The 25,929-nt window shown below is 33.8% G+C and overlaps 1 protein-coding gene across 13 annotated transcripts in view; it reads left to right on the top strand.

The window, feature by feature from the left end:
* The window catches only part of LOC144372005 (ubiquitin carboxyl-terminal hydrolase 9X-like), a 123,721-nt gene that overhangs the window by 47,329 nt on the left and 50,463 nt on the right, over positions 1 to 25,929 (top strand). For 9 of the 13 annotated variants that reach the window (XM_078035404.1, XM_078035402.1, XM_078035400.1 and 6 more), the window contains 10 exons: positions 1,286 to 1,434; positions 4,457 to 4,544; positions 6,715 to 7,057; positions 8,263 to 8,358; positions 8,815 to 9,026; positions 10,728 to 10,968; positions 14,494 to 14,643; positions 15,674 to 15,794; positions 24,938 to 25,068; positions 25,251 to 25,529. In XM_078035404.1, the coding sequence (XP_077891530.1) occupies positions 1,286 to 1,434; positions 4,457 to 4,544; positions 6,715 to 7,057; positions 8,263 to 8,358; positions 8,815 to 9,026; positions 10,728 to 10,968; positions 14,494 to 14,643; positions 15,674 to 15,794; positions 24,938 to 25,068; positions 25,251 to 25,529 (1,810 nt within the window). The remainder of the gene's footprint in view (positions 1 to 1,285; positions 1,435 to 4,456; positions 4,545 to 6,714; positions 7,058 to 8,262; positions 8,359 to 8,814; positions 9,027 to 10,727; positions 10,969 to 14,493; positions 14,644 to 15,673; positions 15,795 to 24,937; positions 25,069 to 25,250; positions 25,530 to 25,929) is intronic. The other 4 variants (XM_078035405.1, XM_078035407.1, XM_078035410.1 and 1 more) reach the window with 3 other exon arrangements.

The following is a 25,929-nucleotide window of genomic DNA, read 5'->3' as shown; positions in this document are numbered from 1 at the left end:
AGTGAGATTAAAACCTTTTTTGAATTTTAAAGTTAAACTACACAATTTCAACTACATAATGAATTTAAATTATGAAAGATGACAAAATTTTATTTAAAGAATTTGTTTACTCTGAAATTATTTTGTAGATAATTTAAATGACCAATCTCAGTTGCTAATTTGTGGTTATTGGAATGATTTATTCTTTTTATTTTCTTTTCATGTATTTGGAATTAATTACATGAATGGAAAATTAACATGGAGAAAACTATATGTTTTCACAAGAATATCATAAGTACAATTAAGATGCCTAGTCAACGAGTCAGTTCAAAGATTGTTTAACTAGGTATATCAGATTCTTTAATCTTGTAAAAACATTTTCTTCTGTTTAAGGTAATTACATGATTGCCAAGATTCTCTTGAGTTCTAAATTGATATGATTATGTCTTTAAATAGAGTTTCTGTTTGAATTTAAAGAAAAAATTTTATGATAATATTTGATAAAAATAAGAAAATTTCATGGAGATAATTACTATAGAAAATACGGTGTTTATTTAGGAAGGACATATTTTGGTTATATTTCACCCACCCTATATGCTCTGTTTTTTTATTTGTTTTTGTATTTATCAAACATTTATTGTACAGTAATGATACTCTTATTGTACAGTAATGATACTCTTTCAAGTGGCTTCATCACTAGTAAAATAGTAATAATTGTGAGGAGTTGATTGGTTTAATTGGAAATGACAAAATAGAAAAGAATTTTTCTTGTAGCATCCACAGTCAAAACTGTTTGAATACCAAATATTTTTCATAATGCACATTTAATGGCTATTATTCATTTTTGTTTTATGTGTATGTGGTACTAAGAATGACACCCAGAGCTCTGTGCATGATAGGCAAGCATTATAGCATTGAACTAAATCCCTGACTCCTTGATAATCTTGTTCACATAACACATTTGCTTGAACAACAGTAAATTGAATATTACTGAGTAATTACTGTCAAGTAGAATAAAAATATCAAAATTCAGTTTGGGGAGGAAGGTCTTTATTTTTATTTATTTGCAGTGCTGAGAATTGAACCCAGGGTTTCACACATGTTAGGCACGTACTCCATCACAGAGCCACAATCCAGGCCCTTAAAATAGTTTTTTTTTTTTATTATTCTTGCTAACATTATGTTTTATTATCAAAGAGAAGGTATTGACCATATTGTATTATAAATATAATATTCATGTGGTAAGTAGAATTTACTTTGAAAACTCCATTTCCACAATTTTTATTTGCCTAATTATACTGTTGAGTTCTTCTCATTTCAGTCAAACTCAGCGAAGTCCTCATGTTTTTTATCGCCATGATTTAATCAGCCAACTTCAGCACAATCATGCCTTAGTTACTTTAGTAGCAGAGAATCTTGCAGCTTACATGAAGCACATAGAACTATATGCTAGAGGTATGTATGATAAGATGAAATTAATTGGAGAATCAACATAGATTTCCCAATTTTTTTTTGTTTTATTCTAATATTAGCTCAAATGTCAACATGTCTATTTATAAAGGAGAAAAACAGATATGAGTTGGTTTTTATAATTGTACAGTTGTCTGGTATCTGAATAACTTGGTGCCTTTACCCACTACCAATAACAAAATTCTGAATACTCAGTTTCTTATACAAAATAACCGAATTTGCAGCTTACCGACACACATCCTACTTTAAATCATCTTTAGTTTATTTATAATATCTAATACAATATAAAGCTATGTAAATACTATGGTCTGTTGGTTATATTTTAAAAGTCTATACATAATCAGGACAATTTTTGTCACCAGGTGTTTTACTTCTTAGTTCTTTATAAACTCATGCTTTCTGGAAGATAAAAAACCCTTAAGATGCCAATAAAGAAAGAAGTAGAGCCTGCTATATATTAACTCCAATGATAATTTTTTTTTTCATTTCGTCTATACTTTGAATGATATCATCAGTAAATAAAGACCATTTGCTGATAAGGCAGTCTGGATAATCGGCATATGTGCATTTTAACCTCATATGATCCTCTGTCTCTTTTAATGAAGGTTTTTTTGTTTTTTTCTTTTTCGAGATATCAGGCATTGAACTCAGGGGCGCTGGACCACTGAGCCACATCCCAGCCCTATTTTGTATTGTATTTAGAGACAGGTTCTCACTGAGTTGCTTAACACCGGACTTCTTGCTGAGGCTGCCTTTGAACTTATGGTCCTCCTGCTTCAACCTCCCAAGATGCAGGGATTATAGGCGTGTGTCACGGCACCCAGCCCATTTAATGAAGTTACAGTTACACCCTAAATATTTGATATCAAGTCATGCATATTTGATGAAACAAACTGACATTCTGACTTTTTAATTTTTTTCCCCCACCTTTGGTTAACCACAAACCTGAAATCTTCCTTCTTTAGCTACCCAGTCAGTGGAATTATCATTTTTAAAAATGTATTTCAGGGACTGGAGTCGTGGCTCTGTGGTAGAACACTTGCTGGCATGTATGAAGCCTTGGGTTCAATCCTCAGCACCACATATAAAGAAAGATCCATTGACAACTTTAAAAAAAATGTATCTTAAAAAAATGTATTTCTAAATCTAATGCAATCCACTATTTAATGAGGGAAACATGGTAGTTGTGTGGCATTAGATAAATGATTTAATTTTTTTAAATTGTCAGACTAACCATGACACGTGCATGCCTTACTGATCAGGAGGTTGAGCAGGAGGATCACAAATTCAAGGCCATTCTCTTCAAAAGGGCTGGGAATGTTATTCTATGTAGAGCACTCCTGTTCTTATTCCTAATACTAAAGATTAGTAAGTAATATAAGAGGTAGGTAGGAGGATTAGTGAGTAGATAAATATAAATGGATCTGAATAAAAATACTTTTATTATTTTTGTCTTACAAGTTTGAAGTTATATAAAAATATAAAGTTATTCACATCTCTTTCACATTTCCTTCTTCAGAAACACAGTAATCACAGTTGGGGGACTTTTATATAAACTCCTCAAAAAGAATGAAAAGCAGCTAATGTGTTCCAGTTTAAAGTTTGTCCAGATGTTTTCAAGATTATTTCTCTGAGAAAAACAGAAAACTTACAACAAAATTTTATTATTGTCTCAAAACCTCTTGAGGTCCTGAGATTTTGTGCAATTGATGAATTTTATGGAAGTATACAGTGAAGTTTTTAGTTTTTTTGGCATATTCTTATGTATGTGGAAGTAAGAAGCAGTGAGTTGAAATATTTGGGACTTCTTTCTTCATCAAATCCAGGAGCACGAAAAAATATACTAAATATGCTATTCCACTTTTATTGCAAGTCAGGATTTCCACATACCAAAAAGTTGGGCATTTTGAAAGCTTGGGTACTTTCACCAATTTCAGAAGGTATTCAACACATGATTCTTTGGTTCAGGATGGAGATAATACCAGGTTCCGTAATATAAGTATCAGAATCTATTACTGAAGAGGAGTTACATGATTTTTATTCTTTCACCCTTGCTTCATAGTTTGGGAATAAAAGTCTTTTAAAACAAAATTTTGTGTTGGGGTAGATCTTTTAGTTCTGTTCTACCTGTTTTTTAATAAAGCATGTCACACACATCTACAAAACAATTAACTGTCCACTACTTTAATGACAGTAATTGCTTTTAATTTTTTTCCTCTGGATTTTTAAAATCAAAAAACAGGACTTTTCCTACCCACTATGAGATGAAACACTAACGGATTCAACACTTCAAAAACAGATTTGCTTTTTTTTTTTGTACCAGAGTACCAGGGTTTGAACTCAGGGGCACTGGACCACTGAGCCACATCCCCAGTCCTATTTTGTATTTAATTAGAGACAGGGTCTCACTGAGTTGCTTATTACTCTATGTTTATGAGGCTGGCTTTGAACTCTAGATCCTCCTGCAGCAGCCTCCTGAACTGCTAGGATCACAGACCACTGCTGCCAAGCTCAAAAGGAAAATTTTTAATCTATATCTAAGCCTGCTAAATTGAGCTTCATTGTTGAATAACTTCAAAAATTAGCCAAGGGAAGAAAACAGAAATTGGAATAGGAAAGATAGTAAATTCTACTATATGCATAGATGAATATACAATTGTGCAATTCCTCATCATATTCAATCAGAAGAATGAGAAGTTATACACCTAAAGGGAAATATGTCAAAATACTTCTGACATGTATAACTAATAAGAACAAAAAATAAATAAGATAAATGATAGATTTTAATTCAATAAAAAAATTCATTGAAGTGAAACCATAGACTTTTGTAACAAACATTTAGAAGATTATATTATCTTTTTGAGGATAAAAATTGAATATATTGACTATATGTAGATTTCCCTATTACATACTTTCTGAGCATAAGTAATTATTGACATTTTTCTGGCTAAAGTTAACTAGATGTACATAAACATATCAAATAATTCATATTTTTGTCTATTTGCAGACCATGAAAACTATGACCCACAAACTGTGAGACTTGGCAGTAGATACAGTCATGTTCAAGAAGTCCAAGAAAGGCTTAACTTCCTTAGGTTTGTTTTCAAGGAATTAGTAATGTTCTCTTTAAGGCACAGATATACAATGCAGTTGACTTAAATCTTTATTAGTGGCTATTCACCCTGAAAGGGAATGTTTATTCACATCAAAATGTTTACATACAGTTTTTCTGTGTGTTTGTATGAAAAATTTGTATTTTTCTATGTATTTGTATAAATTATCTGGTTGAATTTATCTCTTTTTGTTGTTGTTGTTTTAGGAATTTTGGAAGATATATTTAAAATTTTTATATGTTGCTTGTATTTAGTTGTGTGAGACTCATGTTTATTCTTTCTTTTTTTTTTTTTTTTTTTTTTTGTACTGAGGGTTGAACTCAGGGGCACTTGACCACTGAGCCATATCCCCAGCCCTATTTTGTATTTTATTTAGAGACAGGGTAACACTGAGTGCTTATAACGCCTCACTTTTGCTGAGGCTGGCTTTGAACTCATGATCTTCCTGCCTCAGCCTCCCAAGCCACTGGGATTGCAGGCTGCTCCACCTCACCTGGCACATTTATTCTTAGTATATTTACATATATTAAAATAGATAAAATAATTAGTTAATGCTTGCTATCGATAGCTAATGTGTGCACCTCAATGTTATATATTCTATCAATGACTAAAAAAGGCAGTTTGAAAGCTGTATACAGTAACATGATATATGTAAGGCTTATCTATGTTTTAAGTGAAAGCTAAATATAATCCAAGCAGAATTTGCTCAGTGATCCTTAAATTTTACTGGCATGGTTTGCATGTGTGTGTTTGCCTTGAATGATGAAGATTTCTTAGGAATGCAGTTACCAGAACAAAACAGACTGTATTTGAACCATAAGTGTGCTAAAGAAAATTGCCCAAACTATTAATCTTTGATAAAGCCTTTTATTTTTATATATATTAATTCTGGGGAATTTTTCTTTAAGCTGTTTCTTTTTCTTCATGAATCAGGTTATAATTTATGAACAAATATTTATTTGACCATGTAACCTATTTTTTTTTATTAAGAATGACATTGGCTACTTTAAAGAATATTATGTTCTGCCAGGTTGACAGATATGTTATTTCAATTTGAGATAAAATCCGATGTCATTTTCTTCTGATATTGAAATTTCTTTTTTTATTAACAACTTAGGGAAAAAAGGCTTGCTTCTCCATATTGAAAATATCTCCCAAAGTGATTCATTGTTTATATGGGTTTTTTTTATTTGTTTATTTGTTTTTTAAGTATTGGGAATTGAACCCAGGGCTTTACACATGCTACACAAGTGCTCTGTTACTGACCTACATCCCCAGCTACTGATCCATTGTTTTTGATGACAATGTATTGTTTCCCTTAAGTTTATTGAAACAAGCAAACAAAAAAAGAATTAGAATTTATCTATTCTTGTTAGTAAAACTTAGAAACCGAAGATCTTCCATAATTCCCATTCTTTTTAGTTTAGTACAATATTTTAAAGAGAAAAAACCTAAGAGGTCTGTCTTTGTGCTAGTTGCTTTAAACACCATGGCAACCTTGTGAACGAGGCATTATTTTAATTTGATTAATAAGAAAACTGGTAATCAGGTTGGGGAGAATATATGTTTGAAATGCATCTGGTATGTCATATTGAAACTACCCATTTCATCTGTCTGAATTTAAAGTTTCTTTCTATAAGTGATTTTTCATATTTTTCCCTTTGCATCTTAGCTTGCAAACTAGGTTGGAGAAATAAAGTAGAACTAAGAGCTAGAGGCCCCTTTCAGATTTAGAACACTCTAATTAGGGACCCAAAATTTGCATGTGTGTGGCCCTGTTCGATCCTCAGCACCAAATACAAACAAAGATGTTGTGTAACTAAAAAATAAATATTTAAAATTCTCTCTCTCACTCTCTCTTAAAAAATATATATACATATATATATAGAGAGAGAGAGAGACAGAGAGAGAGTAGTTATTGATGGACCTTTATTTATTTTATTTGTTTATCTGTAGGGCTGAGAATTGAACTCAGTTCCTCATACATAGTAGACAAGCACTGTACCACTGAGCCATGACTCCAGCCCCAAGAATTATTACTTTTTATGATGTGGTTAAAATTTGATGTATGTTATTTTATGCATATAAGAATAACATGCTTTTGAAGGTAAAGTTTTGTGAATCCTAATCAGCTTGTTTATGTTTTTCCAAGATTTTTATTAAAGGATGGCCAGCTGTGGCTCTGTGCTCCCCAGGCAAAGCAAATATGGAAGTGCTTAGCACAGAATGCAGTTTATCTTAGTGATCGTGAAGCCTGTTTTAAGTGGTATTCCAAGTTAATGGGGGATGAACCAGACCTAGATCCTGATATTAATAAGGACTTTTTTGAAAGCAATATACTTCAGCTTGACCCTTCTCTATTAACGGAAAATGGAATAAAGTGTTTTGAAAGATTCTTCAAAGCAGTTAATTGTCGAGAAGGGAAACTAGTAGCAAAAAGAAGAACCTATATGATGGATGACTTAGAATTAATAGGATTGGACTACCTTTGGAGGGTAAGTAAAAAATAATAACTTTTGTTTGTAAACATTGTACTCAAAGTAGTTTTTTTTTTAGTCACAGAATCTCATTTTTATTACATGTCTTTATGTGGTTTTGATGCTTACAGAGAAATTCAAGAAGGATGCAGTTATTTATCTTTAGCTTCTTGTTATGTACCTACTATTTGTCATGCATATCCCTGCCCACTTTTTTTTTCTTTGTTCTTTCTTCTGTTAACCACTTAGGATCCTTCTGTTCACTTTAGAATCATCTTTTATCTTCCCCAATGAAAAAATATCTCTCCTACTTTTATTTAATATGATAAATACATCTTAAAGATTTTAAAATTCATTTAATGCCACAGTAACCATCTTTTATCTTCCCCAATGAAAAATTGTCTCTCCTACTTTTATTTAATATGATAAATACATCTTAAAGTTTTTAAACTTTATTTAATGCCACAGTAAACAAATAGATGAGATGACTATTATTAGGAAGTGTTTAAAGATATTTATTGACAATTTAACTAGATTTATTTAAAAAGCTACAGAATAAATATTATATGCTACTTAAAATTAACTTTCTCACTTTGATAGAATAAATACATGGATGTATTTTCTCATTGTCTTCTCTTAACATCGAATCTGTTTTATTTTAGCTGACATGACTTTGGGAATTTATGTGTTCTATAAGCGAACTTTAGCTAGACTAAGATATTTTTTATCATGTTCCATTTTCAAGTTGTTTTAACTTGAAAATAACTATGAAAAAATGATAACAAGTTAGTAAAAGTTTTTAAAAATTGTCTATTTAAATTGCTTTTTTCCCTTAATTTCCCATTTTACCCTTATCAAATTCTTACTAGATCATTCTTGAAAAATACCAAGGGTTCAAAACATAGTTTAAAGTTGCAAAGTAGTTTAATAGTGTTTTATGTTAAACAAAATTTCTTAAACATTTTTATTTGTATTACCACTTATAAACTTCACAAGTTGGTAAACAAATTGCCAAGTGGTGTTGCTCAAAGTACTTTGTGTTTTTTTGTTTTCTTTATTATTCAGGAAACTTAATTTTACATTACTTTAAATTTAGTTTGTTTAAAATCAGTATCCTTAAATTATTGAAGGTTATATTTATAATAATTGAGTGTGATTTAAATGTAAGTGCCAAATTAAAATATCTCAATAGTTTTAATGCTATAATCTTTTTTTGGAATTAGGTTGTAATTCAGAGTAATGATGACATTGCCAACAGAGCTATAGATCTTCTTAAAGAGATATACACAAACCTTGGCCCCAGATTACAGGTCAATCAGGTGAGAAATAAAGTAAAACCTTCACTGCTATTATGTTAAAATAATTATGTAGTTAGTGTGTTAACCTCTTTAACTTGTTGCCAACTTTAACTAAGTTGCCAAGTATATATAACCCAAATTTTTTCCTGTACAGTGCCAATAAAAGATAGTGTTATCATTATTAATCTTAGATGATTAGAATTGTTTGAATGTATTATTAGTTGTAATATGTTGAAACTGCCAAAATTTAAATTTGCATCTGGACTCAGATGGGCTTTGGGGTTTGTTTTGTTTAGTTTAGAAAATAATTGGTTATTTTTAATATTATTGAGGGGTTTTTTTTTTAGGAATCTTGGATTTCATTATAGTTAGAAATGATCACAGTTGAGAGTTATCTTTATATTAAAATTTCACTGTCTTTAATTAGATTATGTTGTGAGCAACTTGAACTATCTTTATTTGGCTCATTATTTAAAGGTGGTTATACATGAAGACTTCATTCAATCTTGTTTTGATCGATTGAAAGCCTCATATGATACATTATGTGTTTTGGATGGTGACAAAGACAGTATTACTTGTACAAGACAGGAAGCCATCCGAATGGTTCGAGTATTAACTGTTCTAAGGGAATACATAAATGAATGTGACAGCGATTATCATGGGGAAAGAATGATTCTACCTATGTCAAGGTTTGTGAGAAACTGGTCTATTGCTAATTTCCAATTGTTTTATATTTTTCTTAGACTTTACTTAGAAATGCAATAATATATTAATTAATAAGAAAATGAATTTTTCATTTTTAGATTTTAATGTTTTTTAAAACATTCTTAAGACAAATTTACATTTTGCATGTATTTTCTTTAGCCATGCGTGTCAAAATGGTCTGCTTTTATTTTTATGTATAATTTGGACAAGCATTATTATTTATTAGTTTTCTCTTTATTTTTTCACATTCTTGTAATCCATTCAGTATGTCATTAATTTTTCAATTTGTTTTATTTTTACATTGACACTGTGAAAATTAAATTTTTGTCAGGTGTGGTCAAATTTAACTTGTAATCCCAGCTATCTAGAAAATGAGGCAAGAGGATGGCAAGTTCAAGGCCAGCATGGGCAACTTAAAAAGTCAGTCTCAAAATAAAAGTGAGAAAAGGCTAAGATATAGCTGATGGGTTGAATGCTTGCCTAGCATACGTAAGGCTCTGAATTCAATCTCCTGTACAACAAAAAAAGAAAGGAAAGTAGGAGAAATTATTAAGAGCTACTTATGCAGCAGATAATACAAACAGTAGTTTAAATTATCTTTGTTGAAATTTATTTAAGTTTAAAAGTTAATTTCTGATGGGTTTAGTGGCACATGCCTGTAATCCTTGCAACTCTAGAGGCTAATACAGGAGGATCACAAGTTCAAAACTATCTCAAACGGGTAGGGATGCAGCTCAAGTAATTAAAGTACCCCTAGGTTCAGTCACCAAGTACCAAAAGGAAAAAATTCTGTAAAGTAAATTTGATATTGATAGTTGTATTTTTGACATCATAAATTGAAGAAGTACAACTGCTGTGCTATGTGATATAAATTTATATTATACATTTTCATTAAGCAAATTTCTTAATAATTAAGCCTTTCTAGTTTTGAGCACATTTAACATATGAAAAAGGGAAGATTGCTTTTTGAATGTTATTTTTAAATTTTGTATAATTACTAGTTAGAAGGGATTATACTTATAATGTGATGGAATTTTTTAAGACCTGTTTAATGAAAACATGCATTTTAACTTTTTTGTTGACATAGATTGAGTACCAAACCCAAAATTCAGAGTGCTTCAAAATCCAAAACTTTTTGACTGTGACATGTGCATAAGAAGAAAATTATATATGAATTTATATATAAGAGGTCAAAAAACACAGATACACTAAAAATACTACATTAAAATATTTGTAAATAAGTTCTATGAAACCTAAATGAATTATGCGGTTAGATTCGGGTCCCAGATACATCATTATGTATGTGCAGATATTAAAAAATAAAAATATTAAAAGCCCCATTCTGTGACCCTCTGGAGTCTGCTCTTTTGGATAAGGCAGCTTGTATTTTCACCTTTAAAAATAATCTTTAATGATTTGAGTTTTTGTAGGTCAAAAATAACGAATTTTGTGTTACAAGTTAGAAATATTTTATTCTTATCTATAGAGAAAAGATTTGCAATATAGTATATGATAGTTTACATGTACAGCTTAACAAAAACTAACATTAGTATCAATATTCTAAAATAAATTATTGAACATCCATTCTCGTACTAAATAAGAAAATACTAAAGTCTCAGCTTTATTTTTTTGGCAGTCAGCTAAATGCTTCATTTTTCAATTTTTTGCTTGTTTTCTTTTTCTAGAGCATTTCGTGGTAAACATCTCTCTCTCATAGTTCGATTTCCAAACCAAGGCAGACAAGTTGATGATTTGGATATACTGTCTCATACGAATGAAACAGTTGGTTCAGTACGACGATGTATTCTCAATCGTATTAAGGCCAATGTAGCCCATACAAAAATTGAACTCTTTGTGGGTGGTGAGCTAATAGATTCTGAAGATGACAGAAAGCTAATTGGACAATTAAACTTAAAAGATAAATCAGTAAGTACATAAACTTTTCAAATGTTCACCCAAAATTTTTTATTATCAGTAAAAGTGTCACATTTAACTGTTATTTGCATGTCTCTGTATTGATATCTATGCATAACTTCAAATAAGGTAGATGTCTCAGAACTTCCAGTAGAAGTATAGTCTCCTCCCATATACATGGGTTGAATCTTTGCAGATTTATCCAATAATAAATGAAAGTAATTAAGAAAAATTGGCATCTATTTTGAACAGAATATGTACAAACTTTTTTGTCATTCCCTAAATGGTATAAAAACTTACATATCATTTACTTTGTATAAGATATTGGAAGAAATTTATTAGAGATGAATTGAAATATATAGGGAACTAGCATTTATGAAACGTGATACCATAATTTGAGGAACAAGAATCAATCCTTCAAGGATGTTAAGGGAGGATTATCCAGGGAGTTATGTTAAATAGTACCATTTTTATTTTTTATTTATTTATTTTTTTTAGTTGTAGTTTGTTGAGAGCCACAGCCGAAGGGGCCCTAGCAAACTTCCAGCTGCCAGCTGATGATTGGCTCACAGCAGCCCCAGCAACTTCTAGCTGCCAACTGATTGGCTCTTCTGCGGTGATGCTCAATGAGCTGTTTCCCCGCCCTTTCAGACCATTGGAGCTACTAATCGGGGGACTTTTTTGGCTCCGCCCACACAACCCAGCCAATAGGCCTCAAGAGCAGGAGGAGTGAGGGAGGTTGAGAGACTTGTGGGAAGCCAGTGGTGGCAGTTGGGCTCTGAGGGATTTTCCTGAGGAGCTGTGTGGTGTGGTGTGTGTGTTCTAAAAATAGTTTGTTTCTTTTGACAAGTGGCTCCTGAATTGTACCCAGCCAGACTGTGGCATTTCTCCTAGCTGTCTCCTTGCAAAATTCCTCATTGGCAACCTTCCATAACAGGTACTGTCCTCCATTTAGCACAGCTTTACACATATTAGCCCAATCTGCTGGTGTAGTGTTCAAGTTGGTAATGGATTCGACCAAGCTTACAGTGAAGGGTGCTTGAGGACCATAGGTTGTTACAGCCTCTTTTAGCTGCTTCACTTTTTTGAAATTTAAAGCATGGTGAATTTGCTGCCCTCCTGCCTGCTCAAATACAGGGCATGTTAATATCTGAGATCCTGTTTCAGGATCCCAACTATCAACTGCGGGGGTTGGGAGCCTCCCAGCATAGGGAGATGGCACTGTTGGTTGGACACTTACGCCCTCTAGTGATAGAAAGGTGTTAGCAGCAGTCTCCTGATGTAACTTTTCCCCTGATGGCTTTTTCTGCTTTAAACTTTCTTCTTCTGTCTGACTAGCTCGAGAGACCTTCTCTTTTATTTGAATGTTTTCCTCTGTCTGATTAACTTGAGAAACCTTCTCTTTTACTTGAATTTTTTCCTCTGTCTGACTAGCTCAAGAGACCTTCTCTTTTACTTGAGTATCACCACCTATCACGCAGGAGACCGGGGTTCAATTTCCCAACAGGGAGCCAGGGAGATTGAGAGGCTTGTGGGAAGCCAGTGGTGGCAGTTGGGCTCTGAGGGTTTTTCCTGAGGAGCTGTGTGGTATGGTGTGTGTGTTCTAAAAATAGTTTGTTTCTTTTGACAAGTGGCTCCTGAATTGTGCCCAGCCAGACTGTGGCATTTGGTGGCCCGGGGAACGACTGAGGGTAAGTGATAAGGTAAACTTTTTGCCCCTGAGGACAGGGCAAGAGGATGGGTATCCATTTTAAGATTCTTCTTTTGTTTTGTTTAGCTTTTAAGTTGCCTGTCCCTGGAGATGAGTGAGACAGAAGAAAAATCGCTCACATATGAGGAAAAACTATTTGCGTCTGAGGAACAGATAGGGAGAAAGGACGGATGGACATTTCAGGAGGATAGAAAGGCTAATATAATGATTTTGTGTTGTTCCATTTTTGTTTCATTCGGTCTCTGCTTTGTTTGGCGTCATCTTGTTGGGTTGTATTATAGTAGAAATATGGGATCAGAAATTAGTGAAAAAACAAACTGAAAGAGTATTAAGTAAGTTGTTAGAGGAAGGAGGCATACCAGTAAAATTAAGAGCAATCAGGGCATATGTTGATACAAAAATGTAGCCCATGGCTTTTTAAGGAGGAGTTGTTAAATATATCACAATGGAACCATCATGGTGAAGATTTAAAAAGAATAGAAAAGAAAAGCCCAGGGACTCTGCCCTTTGGCACATTGCCATTGTGGACATTTGTATCTTGTTTGCTTAGTCCAAAGCCTTCAGTTCAGACAATGGTAGAGAAAGGAGAAGACATATTGATTCAAGTAAAAGAGAAGGTCTCTCAAGTTAATCAGACAGAGGAAAAGATTGAAGTAAAAGAGAAGGTCTCTCAAGCTAGTCAGACAGAAGAAGAAAGTTTAAAGCAGAAAAAGCCATCAGGGGAAAAGTTACAACAGGAGACTGCTGCTAACACCTTTCTATCACTAGAGGGCGTAAGTGTCCAACCAACAGTGCCATCTCTCTATGCTGGGAGGCTCCCAACCCCCGCAGTTGATAGTTGGGATCCTGAGACAGGATCTCAGATATTAACATGCCCTGTATTTGAGCAGGCAGGAGGGCAGCAAATTCACCATGCTTTAAATTTCAAAAAAGTGAAGCAGCTAAAAGAGGCTGTAACAACCTATGGTCCTCAAGCACCCTTCACTGTAAGCTTGGTCGAATCCATTACCAACTTGAACACTACACCAGCAGATTGGGCTAATATGTGTAAAGCTGTGCTAAATGGAGGACAGTACCTGTTATGGAAGGTTGCCAATGAGGAATTTTGCAAGGAGACAGCTAGGAGAAATGCCACAGTCTGGCTGGGTACAATTCAGGAGCCACTTGTCAAAAGAAACAAACTATTTTTAGAACACACACACCACACCACACAGCTCCTCAGGAAAATCCCTCAGAGCCCAACTGCCACCACTGGCTTCCCACAAGTCTCTCAACCTCCCTCACTCCTCCTGCTCTTGAGGCCTATTGGCTGGGTTGCGTGGGCGGAGCCAAAAAAGTCCCCCGATTAGTAGCTCCAATGGTCTGAAAGGGCGGGGAAACAGCTCATTGAGCATCACCGCAGAAGAGCCAATCAGTTGGCAGCTAGAAGTTGCTGGGGCTGCTGTGAGCCAATCATCAGCTGGCAGCTGGAAGTTTGCTAGGGCCCCTTTGGCTGTGGCTCTCAATAGTAGTTGGACAAAATACCTTTATTATTTATTTATTTTTTTATGGTGCTGAGGATTGAAACCAGTGTCTTGCATATGGTAGGCAAACATTGTACTGCTGAGCCATAACCCCAGCCCCAACATAGTACTTTTTAAATTGGTTTTTATGTTTGGTTTGGTTTGGTTTGGTTTGGTTTTTGTGGGTTTTTTTTTATTTTTAAGAAATGAAAAGCCTCAAATCATTAAAGATTATTTTTAAAGGGTAGTCTTTTTTAGTTCTAGATTCTAAGTGTTGTAAAGTATTTTCTCTCATTTTTACTACTATGTAATTACCATTTTTAGCTAATTACAGCCAAACTTACACAATTAAACTCGAACATACCATCAAGTCCTGATAGCTCTTCTGATTCTTCAACTGGATCCCCTGGAAATCATTGTAATCACTACAGTAATAGTCCCAATCCAGAAGTAGAAAATTGTTTGCCTGGGGTGGTGAGTAACAACTGAATAAAAGGAATCATACTCTTTTGGGGGAAATATGAACAAATGTGTGGCATGTTTCTAAGAAGCTTATAGTTTTATAGATTAGTCAAAAGTATCAAATAAGTGTACAGTTAGCTATTAACTCATGAGTGGACTCCTAAATTGTTGGAATTTATAAAATGACATACCTCAAATTAGCTATTATAATTTGATTACACTATTAAATATATAACTGGAATATTTATTTATAGTTGTAGTTGGACACAATACCTTTATTTCCTTATTTATTTTTTGTGATGCCGAGGATCGAACCCAGGGTCTCGTGTGTGCGAGGCGAGTGGTCTACTGCTGAGCCATAACCCCAGCCCAGAAAATACTACTATATTTTTACTTTTTTTTTATAGAAATTGTGTTCATGAACTGTGTGATCTACTATTTTTATCAGACTCTTAATAATTGTATTTTACATCTTAAAAATTAACCCCATTGGCCAAATTATATTGTTGTGTTATATGCAATGTAGGATTACATAACAATAAATTGGGAGAAAAACAAAACAGCTCTTGCCTTTCTTAACTTTCCTCTCCTCCATTCTTTTAAGTATTGATTAAAATTTCAATTACTCTAACCACATATATGTTAAGATTTGGATCTGTAAAACTTGGAATTAGAAATATAATTCCTGAAGGACAAAGTATGTTCTGTTTAAATAGCATCTGAATACCTTGTAAAGGTATAGTTTGTAATATAGAATAGACTGTCACAAAAGAAATTACTCAAAGCTTTGTGAAACAGTAAATGATGTGCTATTTTGCATCTTAAAATATTAAAATAAGTGTATTTATAAAAGTGAAAAGATGAAAGAAGGCACATCTTTTCAGGAAGTATATATGATGTGTGTGTGTATGTATATATATATGCAAAGAGTGATTGATCAGTTGAAAACACATTTTGGGGATAGTGAATAGATAATTTTTGCTAATAAAAACCTTCCTGGGCGTAATTTACAAGTTAGTGTTTTATATATTCTATGTTCTAGATAATGTCACTGCATCCCAGATACATATCTTTTCTTTGGCAAGTTGCAGACTTAGGTTGCAGCCTGAATATGCCTCTTCTTAGAGATGGTGCAAGAGTACTTATGAAACTGATGCCACCAGGTTAGTAAATTGTCTAACTCCCTCCTCTTAAGAAAGTCTGATCAGTGAACAATAAACAAACATGGAATGGTAATAAAGTCTGTTCAGATATACTTTGTGGAACAGTGCATCATATTGATCATGAGTCTTCCATACAAATATGGTGAAATTTTTTCTACAAATAGGGAAAATATTTGATATTTTTAGCAAGGTAATATTAAATGCAGTTTAGAAAATTGGGGTTCTTCAACATTCAGAATGAAGAGTAATCTTTGTCTTTAGACATTCTGATCCTCCATTATGATTTCAAAAACAATTTTTAAAAACTTCACTTTTATTAGTGCATATACCCAAACTATTATTTTGTGTGTCATATTTGAATATTTTGTACTGACTTATTTATATGTAGGTAAAGGTGTGTTTCTTATGAATTCATACAATCTTGCTCTCATCTATCTCACTTTTGCTTAGTGTTTTCATTGTTCACATTTTTAAAACTATGAAATACAATTTTCTTATTTACTTCTAATTTGATTTTAAAATTGACCCTTTCCTTGATTGTCTGTAGTTATTATTACTACCTCTTCCCAATTTCATCCATAACTTCTTAAAACAATTTCTACAAGGTGATACCTGTTATTTCATAATTTCTTGGAATATTTTGCTCATTCATGACCCATTCTGGTCATTTCTTTGGTACAGCTATCATTCTGGAACTTTCTACTTCTCTGCTACAGTATTATTCAGAGTTCGTATTCATATAAAGTCAGTTGCAAGAATCCTTCTCTTAATGCTCGTCTTTTTGCTTCTTTCCTCAATATTTTGGGGTTTTATTTCAATGTGCTCTTTTTTTTTTTTTTTTTTTTAAGAGAGAGGTGGGGGGAGAGAGAGAGAGAGAGAATTTTTTAATATTTATTTTTTAGTTATCCTCGGACACAACATCTTTGTTTGTATGTGGTGCTGAGGATCGAACCCAGGCCGCGCGCATGCCAGACGGGTGCGCTCCTGCTTGAGCCACATCCCCAGCCCCTTCAATGTGCTCTTAATCTTGAGACTTTATTGAGTAATTTTGCTGAAGCTTGTTCTCAAAAAAAAAAAAAAAAAAGTATATAAAATAAAAGGTTTTTAATTTTTTTAAGATATTAGCCGAAATGCAAACAAGTTCTTTTACCATGTAAAACTTACCAGTAAGTTTGATTTTCAATTAATCCTTGAGTTATAGAATCTTGTGATGGTGTACTTTGGAAGTTTTTTAATTGTCTTATATATGGGATCTCTGTGGATTTTCCAGTTGAACAATTGATTTCTTCAGTTTGAGAGATTTATATTTTGCGTTGTTCATTTTCTCATTGCTTTCTTTATATTTTTGAGATTTTTATATGCTGTTTAATGAAGTGTTAAATTAACTCAAGCTAATTTTTTTATTCTTTGCTTCTCTTTATTCTTTTTTTAGTTTCTTTGGGTGATCTCTTGGTTGATTTTGTGTATGTGTAACCACTTTATTTTATTATTTTCAAGACTTTTTCTTTTTTAAAGTTGGCTTCTATTTTTTTTAATTTTTTATTTTTTTAGTTGTAGATGATCAGATACCTTTATTTTGTTTGTTTATTTTTATGTGGTGCTGAGGATTGAACCTAGTGCCTCAGACATGCGAGCTAAGCACTCAGTCGCTAAGCCACAACCCCAGCCCAGTTGTCTTCTTTTTTTTATGCAATATTTAATGTTCCTGATAACATTTGTGTTTTAAATGTTCTGATCAGCAATCCATGTGTTATTGTATTGAAATAATTACAAAATTACAGAAAAATTAAAATACCAAGTCTCATCATTGAACTCTATGAAAATACTTTGTTAGTTTGATGTCCTCTCACTCAGAAGTGTGTTTTTCAGATAACAATGTTGTAAACATAGTAAACTTAAATTGATATATTTCTGCCATCAAATCCACTAATTTATTCAAGTTTCATCTTTCCTCAGGTTTTACGAGTTACTGTAGTAAAATTCTTCAGTGATAGGTATTTAAGAACTTTCTGTATGAATGGCCAGTATTTTAAGCAAAATCAAGATTATCTTGTAGATACTTACTTAGCAAGGGAAAATTAATTTCTACATATTTTTATGAGCAGAATTTAGACTGTACTTAGTATTGGTTTTTCATAATGTATGCTTTTTGGAATATGAGGATAAACTTTTGGGGGGGAGTTATAGGGTTTGAACTCAGGAGCACTCAGTCACTGAGCAACATTCCCAGCCCTGTTTTGTGTTTTATTCAAAAACAGGGTCTCACTGAGCTGCTTAGGGCTGTGCTGTTGCTGAGGCTGGCTTTGAACTTGTGATCCTCCCACCTCATCCTCCCAGACTGCTGGGATTGTAGGCATGTGCCACCCTGCCTTGCTGAGGAATAATCTTTTTAGTTGTACTTGTCAATGGACCTTTATTTTATTTATTATTTGTATGTGGAGTTGAGTATTAAATCATGGATTCACACATGCTAGACAATTGGCCTACCACTGAGCTGCATCCTCTGCCCAACATTTTGTTGAGTTAAAACTCATAATGTATGTTTATTCTTATAAAGTTAGTGGCAAGTATTCCTTTGTTAATGCTGGTCTCTTTGCGTCTTTCCTCAGTATTTTGGGATTTTGTCATGTGATTGTATTTAGTTCAGATTTTAAGCTAAATGAAAACTCAGTTTCATAGTTCACTGTATTTTCAAATATGGAGATGTTCTTTGCACATTTGTAGAGGTATGTAAATGCTAAGGGCCCTGTGTTTTAGTGGGGAAAATATGCATTCTATAAACTGTATAGAAATCAGTCTTCATGCTTTAACTTCACAGCAGTGGGGGTGTATATATGTAAATACTTGTGAATCAAGCAACATCTTATTTGTGTAAATTACTGTATTATATTGCATATGTCAGTATTGTTTTACCTTTTGATTTTTAGCTGAATTTGTTATGCAATATCAAGTCTACAGCCACAGTTTAACCAAACACTCAGATTTTAACAGTGGTTGTTAATCGGAAAAAAATAATAATAAATTTACCATTGCTAAATATCTTTTCCATATGATAAACAAGCCAAGATATCCATATTATTTTTGGAATAGAATTCACAAAACAAGATTTGTTAAGTGAGCCAAGTAAACCATTGATACTGCTGCTTTGGTAGCATCTGATATTTTATAGAATATCTGCTGATAAGTAAATAATACCATGGCTTTAAACATCTTTCACAGGTTTGTCACCTAAAGTTTTAGCAGATTCCATTTAGGGTATACTAAATTAGTGTTTGTGGGGACAAGTGTTTGGAGTATTGCATACATGACATACATTATGGGTGTCTGAGCGGGAAACCATTCCCCCCGCACGCAGGTGTGTGAACTGCAAATAGTTTATTCTTTAGGCACAGCCCTGGACGTGAGGCCATGTGTTGCAGTTCTTGAGCTTGATCCATGGCCCACTCCTCGACTGGTCACTGCAAGGACTGTTGGCCAGAAATTGTATTGGTGGCTGCCTATAATCTCCTTAGCTACTGCCTGAATTATATACCATGATAACTACGCAATAAAATCAGACCTGCTTCCTGATTAGTCTCCAGAGATCTTGATTAACAACTCCATAGCCACATTCTCCTCTACCTTGTTTGTAGACTTCTGGCTGGACAACAGAGAACCCATGCAAGTGTTTTCTCAACTTCTTTGAAAATATTTTCATCAAAAGTTGTTCTATTCACAGTATTCCAGAGCCCCATTATTCAAATGCTTTAAACTTAACTCTTGGGTCAGCATGACTTCTCAGCAGCATTATTAATGTCATGGGCCAAGGAGAATCACTCTGAATCATATGCCCTGTTTTTATTATTTTCTTTTATTGTGGCGATAGATTCGTATGTACATTATATGATTTACTTTATGTCACATGAGGTAATATTATTGTACATAATGTAAGTGTGTATTTTAGTAGCATTAATTATATATATGTGTACTATTTCCAATGTACTTCTTTTTAAGTGTGGTATTGCTCCCACAGTAATCAGCTCTTTGAGCAGTTGTTCTTGCCAAAACATTAACAGTTTGAAACAAATTTATTTTCTCTGGACACATTTTTTCCCCTCTTGGATTCAACCAAATTTAATGTCATTGCTATCATTAAATGGTTTTCTATTTCTTAACCAACAGATGAGTCTGTTTCCAACGACACATCTGAATTAGCCATTTTCCCAAGCACTGATTTCTTCTTGTATAAAATGTAATTTAAAGCCAAAATTTGATCTCCGCGTTTTCCTTACTTGAGATGTGATGCCTCTCTCATCCCTCAAGATAGAGATAGCATAGGTGTGTAAGCATATCCAGTCACACATATTTTCTTCTGTGTGTACTATGAAAATTTGTTTAGGTATGTAAAAATCATGAGCACACAATAGAACTTCCAGTTTCACTATTATGAAACTTTGAGTTTTTATTTTATTTTATCATTATTTATTTATTTTGTTATCTAGGATTGAACCCAGGGGCACTTATACACTGAGCCACATCCCAACCCATGAGACAGGGCTCCCTGAGTTGCTTAGCACCTAGCTTTTGCTGAGGCTGACTTTGAACTCGCGATCCTCCTGTCTCAGCCTCCTGAGCTGCAGGTGTGCAATGGTGCCCAGCTTCTTTTCACTTTTTTCTGTAGCAATGGGGAAACTGGTTCCATATTATAATTAAATTATTTAATTATTTGTTTAATCCCCTAACTTCTGTAGCAGTCTTTTCCCTGCATAAAAGCCCTTTCCTTTATTTAGCTAAGGCATTAGCTGCAGTTACTCATCTGTCCTTTCACATAAATATTAAACAAACATTACAAACAGAATACTGTTATTGGAGAAAACTTGCTATATCCCAGACAGGTATCTCAGTGTAACTAAATCCTAATTTGGAAGATATTAAACATATAAGAAATAGAGAAATTTGTGGTTTAACATTATTCAGATAAAGTAGGGAATGAAATTAGATCCTCTGAATCAGAGGGACTACAATTAAAGAAAATATACCTGCCTTGGGACCAGAGCATTGTAAGGCTTTTAATTTTTTAAAATTAGTGTTGCAGTAATTCACTCGCAGGTCAGCTTGAGAAAGAAAGAAGAAGCAGAGCAAGCAAAGCAGCAGCAAAAAAAGAAGCCCTTTGTTGTATACAAGCAATCTTTTTATAGTATTGTGAACAAAGAAGGCAGCCTTCCAACAGCAATAAATCAGGTCTTTTAGCTAATTAAACATAGCATACAGAAGTTTTACTTTCTAATCAGAAGTGACCCGATTCTCATGGCTAATCTACTCTCGGCCTGAAACATGCCTAGCTTTGCTCTTGTTAAGAACAGTTAATAAAATTTTTCTTAGCACCCTCCTAACCCACTTGGCAGAACATCCCATTTGCAGGCAAGTCCTCCCAAGGACAGCAGACACCTTGTTTTCAAGCATGTCCGCTGTTACCTATCTATACCTTGACAGAATATCCCGTTTGCAGGCAGACTCCATCAAGGACAGTAATAGTAACACAGACACATCTGATTCTCTACAATTAGAATAAAAAGGGTTTCTGTGCTTCAGCTCCCTGGCTTCTGCACTGTATCTCCATAAGATTTTTCTAACATTTGGAGAATGTGATAGAAGCCTGTGCCTTTTAACCTACATATTTTTACTACAATATCCATGTGCTTCCTAAGAACATGAGTTTTTTTGTTTTTATTTTTGTTTTTTGTTTTTTGAGAAAAGGGAGAAGGAAGGTTTATTGCTTTGCCAGCAAAGGAAAAATAGAGGAACTTCGGTCCCAAAGGCTGTGATTCTGCCTATCTGCAGAGAAATGGAGCTATTTTTAGAGATGATTCAAAATGCTACTTTCCATGTGTTCTCTGCTGGAATTGTAATCAGTTGTTGAGAGAGAGTCATTTCTGAGATCTCCTGACCATACCCAAAGTCTGTTTACTTTGTTCCTATGGTGGGTGAGTACTTGGTAATAGAAAAATCTGATTAAAGTAGGGAAGAAATGTAATCCTGTTTCCCTGAGATTAGGTAGGAGAAGGGGGAGAGGAAGAAAAAGTAACACCATTTTAAAAATAAGTTGCAGTGACAGAGCAGCAAGAGCTATACATAAAGCATGAAGTGAACCACTATTAAATTTCCCCATATCACATTTCTGTGGAAAATATGGGCTCCTTTCCAAGGTGTTCCTACCAAAAGAGGGAAAAGTAATACAAACTCCTGTTTCCATCAGGAAACCCAGACAAGGCTTACATAGGGCAGGGATCATGCAGATGGCCATAAGTGTCATGACTTATTCAGTTGTTTTTTTTTTTTTTTTTCCCCTCAAAGTAGACCATGATGGGAGCCACCTGTACTATGCAGGGAGAAGAGGTGGGAGTTCCCCAAAGCAAAAGGAGTTTCAGCACCTATTAGGACAGTCCTACAGTCCCTCCCTTTACTCATAGGAGTAGCTCTACCCAAGGCAGACACACCTTTCTCCTAACTCTCCAGTATGACTCTCAGCAAGTTGATCGGCTATTTTGCATTATGAGCATGGAAGTAGAGTTCCTTGGAGAGTCAGGCCTACCCAAGAAGGGTGAAGGGTAGGCTGCTGTTACCCAGGAAACTAATTTTTTTCCCTAAAGCTGCTGTTACCCAGGAAACTAATTTTTTTCCCTAAAGCTCAGTCCTCGGAAATTGGTCTTGAAATTCAGGATCTGTCCCCATTTCCCTGGTGGTGAAGACTGAACATCCAAGAAATGTTGAGGCAAGAGTAAAAAGTTTTATTTAAAAGATAAAATAGAGACTCATACCATACATAGGGAATGGGGGTGACTTGCCCCTTTTAAAAGACTTTAGGTTTCTCCCACCCTGCCTACTTAGCGGGTAAAAGGGCAGGAAGAGATCTGGCCAGAGGAAATTCATTAGCAGGTTTTTTCTGGGAGGAACAATTCCCTAAAGATAGGTGACCTTGGCCAAGGTTGGAGGAAGTGATCTGGAGATAGTAGCATTTTATTTCTCTTTGAATCAGTCTTCAGCTTCCTGACCTAGTCATTAATTTATTATCTGCACTGACTGTCCTTTGTCCCAGTCTACCTTGTCCCCTATGGCAATCCAACAAGGAAGATACAGCTTTGAGAAGAAAGAAAAGATTGGTTTATTGCTCTGCTTGCAAAAGAAAAACAGGACACTCCTGACCCAGTGGTTGTGATTTTCAGGATATTATGAAAAATACCAAAGAGTTTTTTTGATTTTGTTGTTATTGTTGTTTTGTTTTGTTTTTTGGTGTGTTTTGTGGGGGCTGGAGTGGGGAGGAATTGAACCCAGGGCCTTGTGCATTACCAGCTGAGCTATGTTCCCAGCTCTCTTTTTTTTTTTTTTTTTTTTGTCTTTTAAAAACAGAGCAGCTCTACATAATGGCCTGTAATCCCAGCAGTGCGGAGGCTAGGCAGGAGGAATATAGGTTCAAAGCCAGCCTCAGCAATTTAGATATGTCCTGAGCAAATATAAAATAAAAATAAAGGATAGGGAAGTGGTAACTCCGTAGGTTCCTAGTTAAAAAAACAAAACTATGACTACCCAAGTTGAATTTTGATTATTACAAGATAATGTTCCTTTTTAAAAACTGTAATAAAATCTTCTATAAAATTACCACCATAACTGATTATTCTGAAAGTGTAGAGTTCTTCAGTGGTAGAGTACTTTCTTGACATGTGTGAGGCTATAGGTTTGATCTCTAGCACTGCAAAAGAAATCTCAGAATACATTTATAAATGTACAGTTCACTGCTGTTTTAGTCAACTTTTCCTTTACTGTAACCAAAAGATCTGACAAGAACAATTGGAGAAGGAAAAGTATATTTTGGCTCATAGTTTAAGATGTAGAGTCCCCGGTTGGCGGACTCCATAGTTGTGAGCCTGAGATGAGGCAGAAGCTACTTCTCCAGCTACACCCTACCTGCCTACAGTTAAAACCCAGTTAATCCAACAGTGGATTAATTCACATATTAGGTCACACCTTTTGGAAGACAACTCATTTCTAACCCATTACACATACTGATAAGTGTAGTCATATTATTATGCAGCAATCTCCAATAAAAAAGCTCAATATCTCCTAACAATAAACCCTTTTCTTATACATCCTTAATGATCACCATTCTCCTTCTTTTTCTGCAAGTTTTATTACTTAATATATTTTATATAAATGAAATCACAGATTATAGTTTTTTTACTGTTGTAACTGGGTATTTCACTTAGTGCAGTACTCTCCAGGTTCATTCCTGTTATAGAATCTGTTAGCATTTTCTACCTTCTTAAATCTGAGTGACACTTAATTCTTATTTACCATGTGTTTATCCATTTATGTCTTAGTTGACATCTCAGTCTTTTCTACTTTTTAATTTTTATAAACAATATTTTATTAGGATTTTAGTATGGAATTTTGGTGTGGAACTGTGTTTTCATTTTTCTTGGCTGTATAACAGGGTGAAAAATTACTGAATTTTACTTCTGTGATTGACTTAGTGGAAGAAGTGCCAAACTGTTCCAAAGTTGATGCACCGTTTTATATTTCTACTAGTAAGATATGAGAGTTTCGGTTTCTTATATCTTCACTAAAACCTGTTACTTTTTTTTTGTTGTTTTAAATCCCATGTCTTTGGTGATGAAGTTGCATCTCATGTGGTTTTAATGTGTGATTCTTTGATGGCTGATGATATAAATCAATTTTTCACATGCTTGCTTAGTGATTCATATAGCTTCTTTGTAGAAATGTCTTAATATTCTTTGCTAGTTTTTAATTGGAGCTATTTTTCTTTTACTGTTGAATGTTTGAGAGAGGAACTTATGTTTATGCATTAAGAAAAACAAATTTCCCTTTCAGTGTGTTCTCTGTGTATATTCTTTTGTTGTGTTTTGTTTCTGTCTCAAAAAAAAATAAGAGAACATACGAGATTTCTAAATAGGAAACTGTTTCCTTCGTGTTTGGGATTGGTGATTAAAAAGTCCTAGTTGATCTTGAATCAGTTCACATGTAGTAATGTCTTATATTTAATTCTATACCTAATATAAGTTTACTGTTATTATGTTATGTTTAAGATAATATTCTTTAAAATATCAAATGTAAATTTTGTTTAACTTTAGTTTGTCTTTTATTTGCAGATAGCACAACTACAGAAAAATTAAGAGCTGTTTGTTTGAACTATGCAAATCTTGGAGAAAGCAACATTGGTCCATCTCTTGACTCCCTCTTCTTTGGTCCTTCTGCCTCCCAAGTTCTATACCTAACAGAGGTTTGTTTGTTTTACAAAAATAATTTTTATAATGTATCATAAAATTAAGAGCATGTAAAAGATTATAAAGAAAATATTTAGTCAAGAATTTCTTAGCAATGCTGAGAAGAGAAATGTACATTATGAGATTTTTTTTTTTTTTGACAACCTTTAATTTCTTTTTTTTTCCCCCCCCCCCGCAGGTAGTTTATGCCTTGTTAATGCCTGCTGGTGCGCCTCTGACTGATATGTCTTCAGATTTTCAGTTTCACTTCTTGAAAAGTGGTGGCTTACCCCTTGTACTGAGTATGCTAATAAGAAATAACTTCTTACCAAATACAGATACAGAAACTCGTAGGGGTGCTTACTTCAATGCCCTTAAAATTGCCAAACTATTATTAACTGCCATTGGCTATGGCCATGTTCGAGCTGTAGCAGAAGCTTGTCAGCCAGTTGTAGATGGTGCAGAACCTATAACACCGGTAATAAATTTTAAGAAGTTTTTTGAAATTTATTTTTGTATTTAATTTTTAAAGATAAACTCAGCAATTGCATAACCTGTAGATTTAAGTAGTAACTAGGTATTTAGGATTTTGAAGTAATCACGAATCTTACTGGAGTGTAATATGTGGCTTTATTTAAAAGGCTTATGTTACAACATTTCATATATTATGTCAGGAATTTTTTTTTTTAAGTAATTCTAAGGTGGTAAAGAGAGAGTTGACAAATTTAGCCATTTTATAGTTATTGAATCTAGATAATGAGTAAAAGATTTTATTAATATAACTTAATTTTTTTTACATATTTATGCATAGTTCCTTTTCAGTTTTTGAATAGACAATACCAGTTCAACAATTCTAAAATAAAAGCCGTTATTTTTGT

The sequence above is a fragment of the Ictidomys tridecemlineatus genome, chromosome Y (assembly GCF_052094955.1).
Source record: "Ictidomys tridecemlineatus isolate mIctTri1 chromosome Y, mIctTri1.hap1, whole genome shotgun sequence".
In the NCBI taxonomy this organism is placed as follows: domain Eukaryota; kingdom Metazoa; phylum Chordata; class Mammalia; order Rodentia; family Sciuridae; genus Ictidomys; species Ictidomys tridecemlineatus.
This window is presented reverse-complemented; position numbering and strand designations above follow the sequence as displayed.